The 15200-nt window shown below is 35.8% G+C and overlaps 1 protein-coding gene across 2 annotated transcripts; it reads right to left on the bottom strand.

Moving 5' to 3' along the window:
* Nucleotides 1-8196: 8196 nt before the first annotated feature.
* On the bottom strand, nt 8197-11230 carry LOC108467579 (uncharacterized). Of its 2 annotated transcripts, none has more exons than XM_017768260.2 (7): nt 10795-11230; nt 9859-10096; nt 9576-9766; nt 9177-9412; nt 8839-9082; nt 8637-8744; nt 8197-8523 (listed from the first exon to the last, which is right to left on the bottom strand). In XM_017768260.2, the coding sequence occupies exons 1-7, from the start codon at nt 11011-11013 to the stop codon at nt 8401-8403; spliced, it is 1359 nt and encodes a 452-aa protein (XP_017623749.1). In that variant the 5' UTR covers nt 11014-11230; the 3' UTR covers nt 8197-8400. The 2 variants fall into 2 exon arrangements, with proteins under 2 accessions (XP_017623749.1, XP_017623748.1); XM_017768259.2 differs by having other exon boundaries at nt 10229-11006.
* Nucleotides 11231-15200: the final 3970 nt, after the last annotated feature.

Below are 15200 nucleotides of genomic sequence, written 5' to 3'. Positions count from 1 at the left end.
TTTTCAGATAACTTGCCACAAAGGCCCTATGTGGTTCGCCACCAAGGCACCATATAAATTGCCATGTTTGGCGGTATCGATTTACCTAAACTCAGCATCCTTGAGGTTTGCCCATCATCGCCTTTGGGACACGCAGAAACCCTAGTAGATAAATGTGGCTCATCCATCATTTCTAAAATGTGCCATGGCCATGGTCTTTCAAAATATCTACCATATTAGTCTTTTTTTTGTGTTTATTCTCTCACCAAACGTCATCAAAGCACCACTGCGAGGTCCATTATCATATCACTTTTTCCCCAACACTCTGCCCGAACGCCCTTATCACCAACCATCCTTGTCATGCATCACTCAATTAGCATAATGGACACATTTATATAGATTTCACTCATACCCATAACAAAGTCATAATTTCTTATGCATGCTTATATCATCATATTCATGCAGCACATTGTATACTTCATTTACATACTTGCAGATCATTTACAAAAAATATACACACACATAGATAAAACATCTTCTCAAGTAAATCTACAAGAACATCAGCTATATAAGAAAAATCATAAAATATCATGCAGAAGTCGGGTCTAAAGACTCACTAAAGACCCACCTTTACCTCGGCCCTAAGCTTCTGTTCCAATCGTCCTTCCCGATCAAACAGCAACAACTACTTAAAAGATAATGGAATTTCCATTAGAATCCCCATTAAAAATAGTTTACTAATGTTCCAACTATATGCGACCCTCATGACCCTCATGCAGGGTCTTCCTTTCACACCCTATTGTTTTTATAACTTTTAACATCCTTACTCTTCAACAATCATAACATATGAGCTGCAAGACTTACCAAAAGGTTGAATCATCCCATGATTAAACAAAATCTTAGCTCTAGCTTAGTGAAGAAGAAGAGAATATTTAGGTTAGAAAGAAGAACTAGAACGTCGAGTAGAAAGGAAAATAATTTCCAAAGTCCCTTCCCCTTTCCTTATATATACTCCTGGTCACCCTGATTTCCCTACCAATCTAAGGGTAGGTAAAAGAAAATCTGGCAAAGATATATGTTACTATTTGACTAGTCATGGGGAGGGTTAAGTAAATCTAATTAACTCTTAACTAATCCCGTTATAAGAACTAACTTGAATAGTGCTCATGCAAACCGAGCGTACTATACCTCGGTGATGAATAGCGTATGGCATGATCCTAAAGATATTTGAGTCTCTTACAACTTTCTCATATATTTGGTAGGCTCTTCGTGCTCAGCCCAAACTCTAGGGCGTACTCTTCCTTAAGCGCACTCTTTCTTGAACATATTCCTTCTTCACTTGAAGATACCCTATAATTAAATCCTTAAATACCACCAATAGGCAGAACTTTAACGCTACTATACACCAATACTCTAATTCGCCAGCAAGCCAGCAATGTGTCGAATTATGCTACCATAATGTGCCAAAACAGTTAACATGCATACCTCACTAGTCTTTTTGGATCCATCATTTTTTGGGTGTGACATAATGAATTAAGTATGATAAATCAAGTTTAATTAATAATTAATATTATTATAAAAGCCCAAGTTAGTGGAAGATGAAGACATCATCTTCCTCACTTAGTCCATGCCATCAAAATTGAGAAAGAAAATAAAAAAAAAACCTTGTTCAATTTCTATCATTCTGCCATAAAAAATTACAATATAACAAAGCTAAATTCAAGAAATTTTTATAGATTTATGATCATGAGAGCTTGATTTAGCTAGCCCATATATTAATTTGTTCAATTGTTATGTTTTTATCAAGTTGCCATTATAGAGAAATTGATGAATTAGGCTTGAATTTGATAGTTAATAAGCTTAGATCATGATAAGGACTAAATAGTAAATGTAACGCCCCAAAATATAGGTACTTATTTGCTGTATGTTGTGTAACACAACTGTGTATCTGCTTCAGAGGTTATGTGTTCTGGGAAGTGCTTGAGAAGTCTTGGGTTCAAGCCTGGGCATTTGCAAAAACTTTTTTTTTTTTTAGAATAAACCATTGCCTTTAGTTAGTAGTCTTTTAAATTATTGTGGGTAAAACATGACATGAAATCCCTACTGGTCTAGGGGTAGAGGCGTGTGGAGTGTTACTTGAGGTCTAAGGTTCGGGGCTTGGCAGTGAAAAAGGAGCATATTATTTTGCTGCAAGTGCCATGAAAGTGTTTGAGGTGGACTGAAATTGAGGTGTTCGAATGGACTTTGAATTGAGTGGTTGAGAGGGAGTGGACGGCATGGAGGAATTGTAGGAGGAAAAATGGGGATTTGGATAGAGGTGTGGGCAGTTGGAGTGTTTGAAGGGTGTGGGGATTGTGTAGCCGAATTTTAAGAGGGATTTTAGGAAAAAAATAAGGAATGTGAGAGGAGAGGGAGAAGTGTGCTGAAATTGGACCGTGGCACTCAAAGATTTCGGTTGGAGGGTGAGTTGGGCACTCTTTTTCGGGTTTGTAAACTTTTTGAATACTCACTTCTCATTTTTGGCTTCTAGGTTGCTTTCGGGCTTTTTTAGTCCCTTATTTGAGAAGTCAAATTTTGCTTTTGTCTATTCAGGTTTTTCATTTGTTTGTTATATGCTTGTGCCAAATAGGCAACTCACTCTTTCTCTCCAATCGGTTCCCTCTTGTTGAATTATTTCTTCTTCACCTCCCTCCTAGCTTTGTCGAACACTATTCTCTTCTTTTCTTTATCTGGGATCCTTTTCGTGAAACCTTTTCACGTTTCTACCTTGACTGAACACCCCATTTCACCCTTTCCATTTTGCTTTCGGTTTTGGCGAGTGTTCATTGATCATTTGGGTTCGGGCACACAATTCTTCTCCCCCTCTCCCTCTATTGTTCTTCATTGGTCGAATACTGGTAGGTGAGTCTCTGTCGTACTCTTTTGTTCCCCTTTCAGATTTCTCTTTTCTGGACATCATTATTTTCTTTCTTTTTCTTAGTACCGATTACCCCTTCTCCTTTTATTTACTCTTTCAGACTAATCCCCATTCTCAATTCTTAGGATGTTACATCACTGATCTACATTTTGCCCTATCATTGTGGTAAGTGGTTTGGAGTTTGTTATAAAGAGTTTTAGGTTTTTTTACAAAAAGGGATATCAGCCGGTAAGTGAAATGCAGTAAAAACTGTATTATGTTTCACATATGGGTTTAATAAGAAGGTTGTGGCTTCTATAGGTGGTGATTGAGGTTGTATTGGCACGTCTCCGAGAAGCCAATAGTGCGATAGCGGCTTGCTTTGGTAAGGAGAGTATGATTGATTTGGGACTTCATTAGATTCTTTTTAAAATAGGATTCAATTTACTGATTAGGTGTTATGTGGATTTAATTTAGGTACAAGAGTATTAGAAATGCGGTTCACTTCAAACGCATCAGGTGTGTAATCACACTGCAATAATTGTTAGTCAGCAAAAACCGAAAAATATGTCTATTGACATTACACGAGCGTGCGCTCGCTCGTGTGATGATCCGAACGCATAAAATGTGGGCGTTTGATAGTTGAGGCCACCATGAACAATTTCATGGGCTTAGGTCGTTCTGGGCCACGTCAGGCCGAAATGGGCTATGTGGAGCCCACGGACGTGTAGTGATTATTGGGCCAGGCTGTGTAGTTCACACGGCCAAGGTCATTTTTGGGCTTTACAGGCCATACGGGCATGTGGGCCCATGTGGGCCGTATTATGGGCTTTGGGCCTATCATCACTGTTTGACAGTTAAGGTTGCATGGGTCGTCCGAGATGACTGTGGACCTACTGTTGGGTCGATAAGTATACCTAGACCCCAAATTGATGAAATAACCGTTATAACCCCTTGAGGTAAATGACTGGTATACCCCTTTGATATGTATGACTGTAGTCGAGCTGACATGATTTGCATTCACGTATGATATTATGACATGACATATTGCATGGGGTTAGGTTATTGTATTTGGAGGAAGTGTACTATGCTAGCAGCTCTGCTACAACCACTGTTTAGTGCCGCAACTAGTGCTATATTTTAGAGTGTAGGGATAGGTGGGTCGATTTTATCCCCACATAGAGTGTAGGCTGGACGGAGTAGAGTGTAAAGGATGGATAGGTAGGATTTTTTATTGCATTTACATCATTTATTCTTGAAATGGGCTAAGGCTCACACCGATTCGACATCTTGTAATAGGCTATGGCCCTAATCGACATCGATCACATGAAACGGCTTAGGCCCGAACTGTATTTGCCTACTTTTGACTGACTATTGTTAAAGGATTACACACTGAGTTTACTAAAGCTCACCCTTCTGCTTTTCTGTGTAGGTAATCCTTAGGCGGATCGGTACTGCGAGAGATTCGATGGTGGCCGTCCAACTGTTTTTTGCTTCCTTTTAATTTATAAGTAATTTAATTTGGGTTTTGTTTTGTAATAAGGCCTTTTAAAGTTTTTATTTTGATTTTGGGATTTATTTACTTTGAACCATATCTGTTAGGAGTAGGTCGCTGTTTTTCAAAAAGATAAATGCATTTTAAAACTCCACGTTTTTGCAACACATTTTAAAAAGCTTCCGCAACAATCATTGTTTTTTAAAAATGCAATAACAATCTAATATAATTAACACTGTGCTAAACCAACTAGAGTTTAATAATGAGCAAGTTATTCTAAATTTTTCGTAAAGATCACAACGAGGTTTTTAGTATAGAATTATGTTTTTCGAATTACACTTCAATGTGACATCGCGGATTTGGCCATAACGTCTAGGCCAGGTTTGAGGTGTTACAGTAAAGTTGATTAAACTTGTTAGATAACTTTGTAACATTAGGGACTAAATTTAATAAATGGAAAACCTTTCATGAAATTGTGTTAGAGATAGAAAGTGTAAAGTTCCTAATGAAATAATGTGAAATCAAATTTTTATCTAATGTTAGATATTGAGAAATATGTGTATCTCGATTATAGGGACTAAATTGAATAAAACATAAAATATAAGAGGCTATGTATTTGGATGTGAATTGAATATAAACTGATAATATTTTTATTATTGAATTATCATTCGTAGCTAAAGACGATGTTAGGCCGTTGCGAGAGAAAGGAAAGGTGAGAGTCATTGGCAAGTAGTTGAACTATCAATTTGTACTTTTATGATTTGAGATCATTGATTATATATGTCCATATATGTTGATTGTATTATTTACTATTGGGGTAAGCTCATATCCTCATATGAATTGGTTTGTATCGAATGATGTTGAATATTGAAAATTGGATGGAATTGAATGTAGTAGAAAATAACATGATATAATTGATAATGATATGTGATATGAATAAGAAATGAAGCATGCTAAGTGATATTAAATATATATGAAGTGATAATGAATTGAAATGATATTATGGTATTGAATATGAATTGATATGTGAACTTGTTGTAAAATGAAATTAGATCATCGGTACCTTATTTACTGTTCGGGCAGAGCCGGATCTAGTTAACATACCATAGGGTTAGATTGAGTACGAGTTACTTCGGTTATACAGATGAGCACTAGGCACATTTTACTTCGGACGTTCCGATGATTCTGGGTACACTTTTACTTCATTTATATCGATGAGTGATGAGCATAATTTATATACTTGTAATGTTCCAATGAGGCACTGGTGTCAAATTGGTATGTTGGTTGGATGATCTATGTATCCGTTTGAGTCCGATTCAGATTAATAAGGAATATAAAATGCGAATCGGTTAAATGATATTTAAATTGATTTGAAAATATGAAATAGCACTATAAGAGCACATATGTGAAACATGATTATCGATAACATATTAAAGACCATGCGAATCAATTTAAACGAGCCCAGAAGGCCAATTTGGAAACTAAACAAATTAGTAGATTTGATATGGAAATGTGATACTAGTATAATCAAGTGGAATTTATTGAAAATGAGGATTGAGTATCATATTGGTAAATGCATATGTGCTAGAAACTTGAATAGGATTGTTTGTATACATGTTAGCATAGGACATGGTATTGAATGTTTCACTTGGTTATTAAATGAGCTAATATAAGATATTGACATTTGAATAGTAATCATGTAAATTGACATAAATGAATCTTAGCAGACATTGATTGAACCCTTATTGTGATTATACTCATCTTATGACTTGAATCATGAAAGTACCACTAAGCTTTATCGTTTAGCATACGATTTGTTTGCTTTATGCTCAGGTATAGGTGGATCTCAAAGTCTCGAGATGTTATTCAGCATCCAATCAATCTGCAATCCTCGACTCATCAATGTTTATATAGTTCCTTTGACATGTACTTAGGTTTTGAGCCAGTTTTGTATCGTAAGTGGTCATTTTGGAAGTTTGGTTAATTAATGTTAACTTGAATCAAGATTGTGGTATATTTTGGCATGTATGGATTTGGTATATCATTTGAAAAGGCTAAATTGAGACATTTATACATTTGTTTCAAGTGTCATGAATTGGTACCATTTGTACATTTTGAAAATAGATGGTCATGTCGCGACGTCGGATTCTTAACATCGCGACGAGGACAAGTCAGTGAATTACATCGTGAGTTAGAACCCCCAATTCGCAACACCAACTCGATAGTTTGTAAATTTTACAATTTGATCCTTATTCGACCTTGAGTCATCTAAAAAGCTTTCGTAAGATTGTATCAAACTTGAACATGTTTGTAAACATATCGTAGTGATGTTTTAATATTAATAATATGTACTAATTGTAATTTTGAAACGTAATTGATTGTAGTTGCACCGACAAAGAAAGTGACATTTGATAACTCTAACTCGATAAGTGACATTTCATAACTCTGACTCGACGATCGAGTCAGGTATGAGATGTTATATTTTTGTAGAAAATTAGTTTTCATTGTAAGTTATCAAACGTGCTTAAAAAATTAAGTTGTTGAAAATATTAATATTCGGGTTGATTGAATGTTTTCAAAACTTTACGAAATAGGACCTAACTTATATTTTCAATTCCTTTAAAATATTATTCAATTATTTTTAATATAATTAATTTTCAGATCACCTTTTATGAATAAATTTTTTTTTCCATCCATTGACGAATTCTAGTAGATATATATGAGCATACCCTACTGAGAATGTAATTCAACAATCCGTTCCATTCATTTTCGAGTATGTGAACTTGGGATCCCTATTCCCTTGATTCACGCTAGTAAAACTCTCATGTATTTGAGTTGCCTCAATATTATGTATGGCACTCAGCTTGTGCCATCATAGTCATTTGAACAATGCCAAGGTGTTCTTTTTAATATATCTTGTCGAACTTTGAGCTTAAAAGAGCACGCAAAAGGAGACTATATTCATGTATGTAGGTGGGAATAGTATCTTGTTTTTCTTTGTTTGTTGTCTGCATTTTATTTTTTTACCTACATAGATTTGTCTCCACCATTAAGGATGATACCAAGTCTATATGGGCCAATGCACAAACAAAGCTTCAACATTAATAACCCTAACCAACCAAGCCATTGTCTGCAACACAGGACACTGGTTCAACTTTTTTTTGTCAACAACTAGGGTTTACCTCTCAGCCTCTGCCTAGCCTTTCAACCAACAAAACCAAACCTCAAAACCACTTTTGCCTAGATTAACACCCAACCATAGTGAACTAGACAAACAAAAGATAATTTTTGTAAATAAATAATTAACAATAAACTGAAGCTAAGCATTTGTTTAGTTGCTAAGCCCCTTCTTATAACAGCCTTGGGAAAAGATGTTTTTATATTTCCTCACATGATTTATGTAATACTAAGATGTATTTCCGTGTATTGATTTCCATCATTGCCTTTAATGAGTTGTAGTTTTCTTAACTTATATTATTTGGTTATACTTATCTTTATTTGTTTTTCTGATTCTAAATTCTTTCCATCAAAATGTTGTCACCCACTCCATAAAACATGTCACTTGGATTGTATGAAACCAAAGTATCAGACTACGATGACAATGTTTCGACAGTGTTTATGTCAAATGCGCATCCTCCAACATCATTGAACACTGTCAATATATAATCGAGTATACACTTCTGAGGATGAGCGTCTTGTTATTCAATGGCATCCTTCCATGTTTAACTGGTTTCAATGATCTTAGTTTTCTAAATCAAATAGTTTCTTAGAAATTCATCTCTTCACCAAGACATAACTAGCATTTCAATGTGTATGTATATGCGCATAGATTGAAGGCTCTTTTATAGCTGTTCTTATTTAAGTTCTTAAAACATATAACATCCTATCGGGGATTCGATCTTGTCCAGAAGCTGGAGTTTATTATTTACATTAATGTCGTTCATCCATAGTTGTTTCCATGTGTATAAAAGTCCCACAAGGCATAGAAATGAATACTGCAGTTTCTTGGTCTTAGCTCCGTAGACTTAAGTTACATTGAGGCAGCTGGGTTCTTCGTTGTGGGAAGATTTCCATCATAACTGCATCTTAAAACATCTGGTTTTCTCACTAGCCGAGGCCCTATGGGCACCTTTCCGGCTTTTGGACGAATGTCCTGCAAATGATACACGACCATCATTTTAAACTTTGTCATGCAAGTGGAGATTTCGGAGCCTAGAAAAGAATGGAATGATGATACTATGAGTTAATCTTTTCGGAGAAGGATACCTGGTCGAAGATGGCAGTTGGAATTGCAAGAGTTGCAACAGCATTTGGTGCATCTACAATTCCGGAGATCCTTCCTTCACAAGGGCAGCAGGATAGCAGAAGGTAAACCTGATGAGAGCACCGTTGTTCCGTTCGGATCAGTAATGGCTTAACCATAGGTGATATATTTCTTTATTATTCAAAATTGAGGGAACATAAATACCTGTTCTTTCGAGTACCCGAACTTGGAGAGGTAGTCGATAGCATTGAGCACTGCACGTTTATATGCAACACTTGCATCAAGGAAATGTTGCCTTCCACTCTCATCCACGCTTATTCCCTCAAAAACCAACCATTCCGAGAATCTCGGTTCCACTGGTCCGATCTCAAAGATCGGATTTACATGAAGAGGGGTTGGCCCCATTGGAGTAAGGTACTCTTTCATTCCACCTCTTATAATTTCACACCTATTAAACCAGGTACCAGTTATGAAAGCAATTAAATTTATGCAACAACTCTGCGAATTACTAAATTTCCGGTGCGATGAAAATTGAAACTCACTTAAGCTCAAGAAAACCACTCATCTCAATTGCTCCACAGAATGAGACTTCACCATCACCTTGAGAGAAATGCATGTCACCAGTGCTAAGGTTAGCTCCTTCAACAAACACGGGAAGATATATTTTAGAACCTCTACTAAGGTTTTTTATGTCACAATTTCCACCATTTTCTCTTCCTGGAATAGTCCTCGCAGCCTCCTTAGCAATCTTTTCCCATTCAGCAGTCCCCTTTTTTATCTACACATTGTCATCATTACAGTACATTATGATATTATCACTCTCTGGTTGAAAATTGCATCTAAGTAAGCATATCATGGCCTACTAATTGCAGTTGAATCTCAAACACGAAGGCAGCCTGCAAGACATTAAGCTACTGATCAAGCAAACTGATGTAAACTACCTTCCCCAAATGGCAGCCTTTGGTTGAAGGAAGGTTTGCCAATGGTCGTGAATGCAAAACTTCACATAGTTTTAGGGACTTGTCGCCATTTTCTTCTACTTCTCTTTCTCTTTCATTCCATATATTCAGAAGTTCCATTGATGGTGCCGTTCCAATTATTCCCGGATGAGTCAACCCCGGAAATCTCACCCCTGCAATTCATATGAACCTTTTTAAATGACAATAGAAACAAAGGGAAGCATTTTGACAGCTTATAACTAGTGGGAATTAATGGAAATTGCACCCGGTATATGAGGAGAGTAGGCATAGATTCCTTCAAAATACCAAATAGCTTTTGTTGCACATGGAAAATGGTCCGTCAAAAACCCTCCTCCATTTTCTCTGTCAAAAGTTGCTGTATAACCCCATTCATCACCCGGTAAAGGACCCAGGTTACATATTTCCACTGCGAGAAGATCACCTGGCATGGCAGGTGTCTCATTCTTGTCTACAACTCTTATAGGCCCACTCAGATAATGAACCTGTATCATTTGCATAATATTTTTATATCATAACTAGTAGGTTCAATTCAAAGATTATTTATCTGACATAAGATGTTATATTTAGCTTATTTCTTTTTTCCCTGACTCAGATAATGGAGTTTGTTTACTTACAGTGGAGAGGTCTATGAATTTTACATCAGCTGCAGAATCATCATCTTTTATGACACTTCCAGTCCAGTCTACCATTTCTACTCTAAAGACCTCACTGACCTTAACATGGGCAACCGGAGGGATTTCAGGGTGCCAACGATTGTGAAGAGGTAGAGCTTGTTCCCATGGCTTCTTCTTCAAATCTACTGACACCACTAGCCTTGGAGTTGGAGGAGCCATGGATTAAGCTTTGGGGAAAACAGGGAGATTGTTGAGATATTTGTTTCAGTCTTGCCAAATGTCACCCACTGAAGCAAGTATTGACTCTTGAGTCTTGACCAATACTCTACTTGCTGACAAATGGGGTTCGACCATTTTTCCAATGGTCCCATTTTGGTTTTACTAAACTGAAATACCAAGGTTCACTAACTAGACAACAGGGTTTGATTAAAATTGCCAATAAGAAACATTGGAACTTATTGTTTACTTGAAAAATGGTTAAGAAAAATTATAGGAACAGCTTTATGTTGCAGTAGAAGTTGAAAGAAAGGAAAGTGGGGAGGCAAAAGATGGAGGTAGAAACTCACAATAGATTGATCAGCATGCTTGACATCTTCGGCAGAGTAGTCACTTGTTATTCCAGCTCCACTGAAATCCACCATTTCAACTCTGAAAACCTCTCCATCTTTAACCTCTGCAACAACTGGTATGTCGGGGTGCCACCGGTTGTGGAGGGGATGTTTTTGTTCCCATGGCTTTTTCTTCAGGTCTATAGGCACCACTACCTTTGCACCATAGTGAGCCATGGCTCAAGTCTTGAATTACAAATAATAGGTCCCGAAACCCTTCATTTTGGATAGCTATGGGTTGGGAGTTGGGATTTTTTTCCTTTGATGGATGGACCACTTGGAACTGACTTCACAACTTACCTTGGATTTTCTTCTAGGACAGAGTAACAGTTATTAGATGGCTATTTGGTAGAATCACGGAAGTGAATGCAAGTGGTATCTGACTCAGATTTGCGTCAATACATGGTATATTTGACATAACCATCCAATCCTTTACCAAAAACATTATGGTTGATCCAACGCTTGGATTGTTTTTTCACCTTTTATTCTTTTGAAGTTAAAATTGTTAAAAATAAATAAAATAACAACCCCACTTTGACTCTCTTGCTCTCAATTCTTTTAACTTAATAGATAAAATATTCTCAAACTAAAAATATAATTCATCTGCACAAACCCAGAATGCAAAATAATTTATAAGAATCCGCTCAAATTAAATTTGTATAGAATATGTACAAAATTTGTATTAATACAATAACTCCTTCAAACTTGAACCTTAAAATCTTAAAATCTCATTTGTGAAACTTTATACACAATTTGAAACCAAATCCCAATTCTAGATGAAATTTCCTAAATCCTAAACTTAAAAACACTAAAAATCTTTCAAGTCTTTATTTCAAAATCAAAGTAAAATCTCTACATAGCCAAGAATATAGTCATAAAATGGAGCTGAAATCGGGGCAATAGTTGTGCTTTTAAGTGCTCAGCAATGAATATGGAAGATTTGAGGCGATGAAGACAGCAGTTTAAAAGAATGGGCTGCTCTCTAGATTCCGAACAAGGACCGGTTTGAAATGGGCCTAGTGCGAGGCTCCTTACCCGTTTTGACTTTCATAGATGGGTTTTCCATGGAAGACGAGCCATTTTTGAGTTATAAAGATGTTTGGTTATAGGAAACTACTTTTGTTTCTTTCGTCATTTTGGGTTTGATTGAAGGCACTTTTGAGTTATAAAAATGTTGAGTTATGAAAATTAAAGACGTAGCTAGGAAGTTAAAAAGAAAAAAAGAAAAAAAAAAAAAGAAAAGACTTATCTTGAAAGAGAGAAGAAAAAGATAAAGATAGAATAGGGAAATAAAAGGGGTGAATTACCTAAAAATACTGAAATTTTAGAAATATGATTAGATTAGGCTGGTTCTTTTTTTTGTTGAAATTTTCTAGATTAAGTCGATTTTGGAGAGAGAGAAGAAAAACACGTCTAGTTGAACGCGTTTTCAACGGATTTGGCAGGAAAACGCTTCCAGCTGGATGTGCTTTCCTGCTTGGTCAGTAAAGCGTATCCAGCTGGACGTGTTTTCCTTTTCTCTTCACGGTTCATTTAAGGGTTTTTTTAAAAAAAAAAATTTAGGGTTAAGGTTTAGAGCTTTTTAAGGGTTTTTGTTTAGGATTTGTAAGGATTTTTAGAGTTTAGGATTTAGGTCCTAAAAATATTATTTTAGGGTTTTTTACTTTTTAACATTTTATATATTTTTAGAAATTTTTATAATATTTATATTTAATGGGAAATATAAATTTTAGAATTGTTATAAATATTTGAGTTTTAAAATAATATTATTTTGAATTTTTGTCACTATTTTGAGACCAATTTGGTAATTTTCAAAATTGACAAGTATCGAAAGGATATTTATACCAATCTGTTATTTGGATTATTTGAATTGTAAAATTTAACTCGATTCGAAATTGTGAAAAATAAAATAAAAAATAAAAAATAAAATAAAGAACACACAAATTTTACGTGGAAACCCTTTCGGGAAAAAACCACGGGCAGAGGAGAAGAAAATTCACTATGTCAAAAATTTTGAATCAATACAAGAGAAATAGACTATGTCTATTTATAGGCTTGTAAAGCCATATTCTAGTAAGATTGAAACACCTTATCCTAATCTTAATAAAGTTTAAAAAACCTTATTCTAAAATAAAATAAAAGAAGTCTAGTTCTATATGGATTTTACTTTTATTTTATTTTTCATCGTATTTTATTTAAATAAGAATTCGGGTCACTTAATTCTAACAATCTCTACCATGACACAAATTCTCAATGAACAAGTTCTTCATCGCGAACTTTTAATGAACAAGTTCTCCACCTCTTCCATAAAACCCCTTAAGGGTTTAACTTCAACAATGAACACCAACCAAGTCTAAGCAATGCTCAAACTTGGTTATAGGAAGTGACTTAGTCATCATATCTGCAGGATTTTCATGAGTACTAATTTTTCTCACAACAATATCACCACGAGCAATAATATCACGAACAAAATGATACCGAACATCAATATGTTTTGTTCTCTCATGAAACATTTGATCTTTTGTAAGGAATATGGCACTCTGACTGTCACAAAATACTGTACTAATTTGAAGGTCTTCATTGAGTTCACTAAGTAGTCCCTTCAACCAAATAGCTTCTTTACAAGCCTCAGTAATCGCCATGTACTCAGCTTCAGTGGTAGACAAAGCGACTGTAGTTTGCAAAGTGGCTTTCCAACTAATTGCACAACCTCCGATTGTAAAGACATAACCTGTGAGAGATCTTCTTCTATCAAGGTTTCCAGCAAAATCAGCATCAACATACCCTATGACTCCATCTTTAGTTCTTCCAAACTGTAAGCAAACATCTGTAGTGCCTTGTAAGTATCTTAAAATCCACTAAACTGCTTTCCAATGTTCTTTACCGGGATTTGCTATGTATTTGCTAACTGCACTGATTGTATATAATAAATCTGGACGTGAACAAACCATAGCATACATGAAAGATCCCACTGCACTAGAGTATGGAACATGTGACATGTACTCAATCTCATCATCTGATTGTGGAGACAAAGCCGATAAAAGTCTAAAATGGGCTTCTAAAGGAGTACTAACAGGCTTAGCACTTTGCATATTGAACCTGCAAAAAACTTTCTCAATATACCCCTTCTGACTTAGGTACAATTTACTTGCTTTTCTATCTCTGAGAATCTCCATACCAAGTATCTTCTTTGCTGGTCCTAAATCTTTCATCTCAAATTCTTCACTTAGTTGGGCTTTGACCTTTCTTATCTCTCATTTATCTTTTGCTGCTATCAACATGTCATCAACATAAAGAAGTAGATACACAAAAGAATCATCATTGTTTTTCTTAAAGTAAACATAACTGTCTAAACTACTTCTTTTGAAATCATGAGAAGTCATAAAGGAATCAAACCTCTTGTACCACTTGTCTTGGTGATCTGTTTCAAATCGTAAAGGGACTTTCTCGAAGCAAACATAGTCCTCTTTTTCGAGACTAAAAACCCTCTGGTTGTTGCATGTAAATATCCTCCTCAAGTTCTCCATGCAGAAATGCAGTTTTTACATCTAACTGCTCAAGCTCCAAATCATGCATGGCCACAATACCAAGCAAAGCTCGAATCGAACTATGCTTAACAACTGGAGAGAACACATCTGTGAAGTCCACTCCTAGAATTTGACTGTAACCCTTTGCAACAAGCCTTGCTTTATATCTGGGTTCTTCAACTCCTAGAGTCCCTTCTTTCTTTTTAAACACCCATTTACAACGAACAGCCTTTTTACCTTTAAGAAGTTTCACAAGGTCCCATGTTCTATTTTTGTGGAGTGATTCCATCTCTTCTTGCATAGCAAACATCCACTTTTCTGAGTCTTCATAGCTAACCGCATCAGAATAATTAAATGGCTCTTAATTCGCATCTATATCTTCAGCCACATTTAAAGCATAAGCAACTAGATTAGCCTCTGCATACTGCTTTGGAGGTTTAATTTCTCTTCTAGTTCTGTTTTTGGCGATAGAGTATTGTGGTGAAGAAGCAATTCTATTCTCAATTTTTGTTCTGGCTTAAGGAGTTGACTCTGTATTAATCTGATGCTCCACCTGCTTTTAATTTTCTTTATTGGAAGAGTCTTTAAGAGATAAGTTAGGTAGCATAGTAGTTTTATCAAAAACAGCATCTCTGCTAATCACAACTTTTCTATTTTCAGGACACCATAACTTATACCCTTTTACACCAGCTTTATAACCAAGAAAAACGCATTTAATGGATTTCGGTTCCAATTTTCCATTATCAACATGAGCATACGCAGGACACCTAAAAATTTTTAAATCAGAATAATTAGCAGGATTACCAGACCATACCTCTTGTGGAGTCTTTTTCTCAA

Source organism: Gossypium arboreum, chromosome 11, assembly GCF_025698485.1.
Source record: "Gossypium arboreum isolate Shixiya-1 chromosome 11, ASM2569848v2, whole genome shotgun sequence".
NCBI lineage: Eukaryota > Viridiplantae > Streptophyta > Magnoliopsida > Malvales > Malvaceae > Gossypium > Gossypium arboreum.
Note: the sequence above shows the minus strand (reverse complement) of the source record. Positions and strands in the feature narration are given on the sequence as shown.

Coding starts and splice junctions, on each gene's coding strand:
- LOC108467579 (XM_017768260.2), bottom strand. CDS start 11,013: ATGGCTCACTATGGTGCAAAGGTAGTGGTGCCTATAGACCTGAAGAAA. Junction 9,767..9,858: donor CTACTCTCCTCATATACCGG/GTGCAATTTCCA, acceptor TATGAATTGCAG/GGGTGAGATTTCCGGGGTTG. Junction 9,083..9,176: donor AGTGGTTTTCTTGAGCTTAA/GTGAGTTTCAAT, acceptor CTGGTTTAATAG/GTGTGAAATTATAAGAGGTG.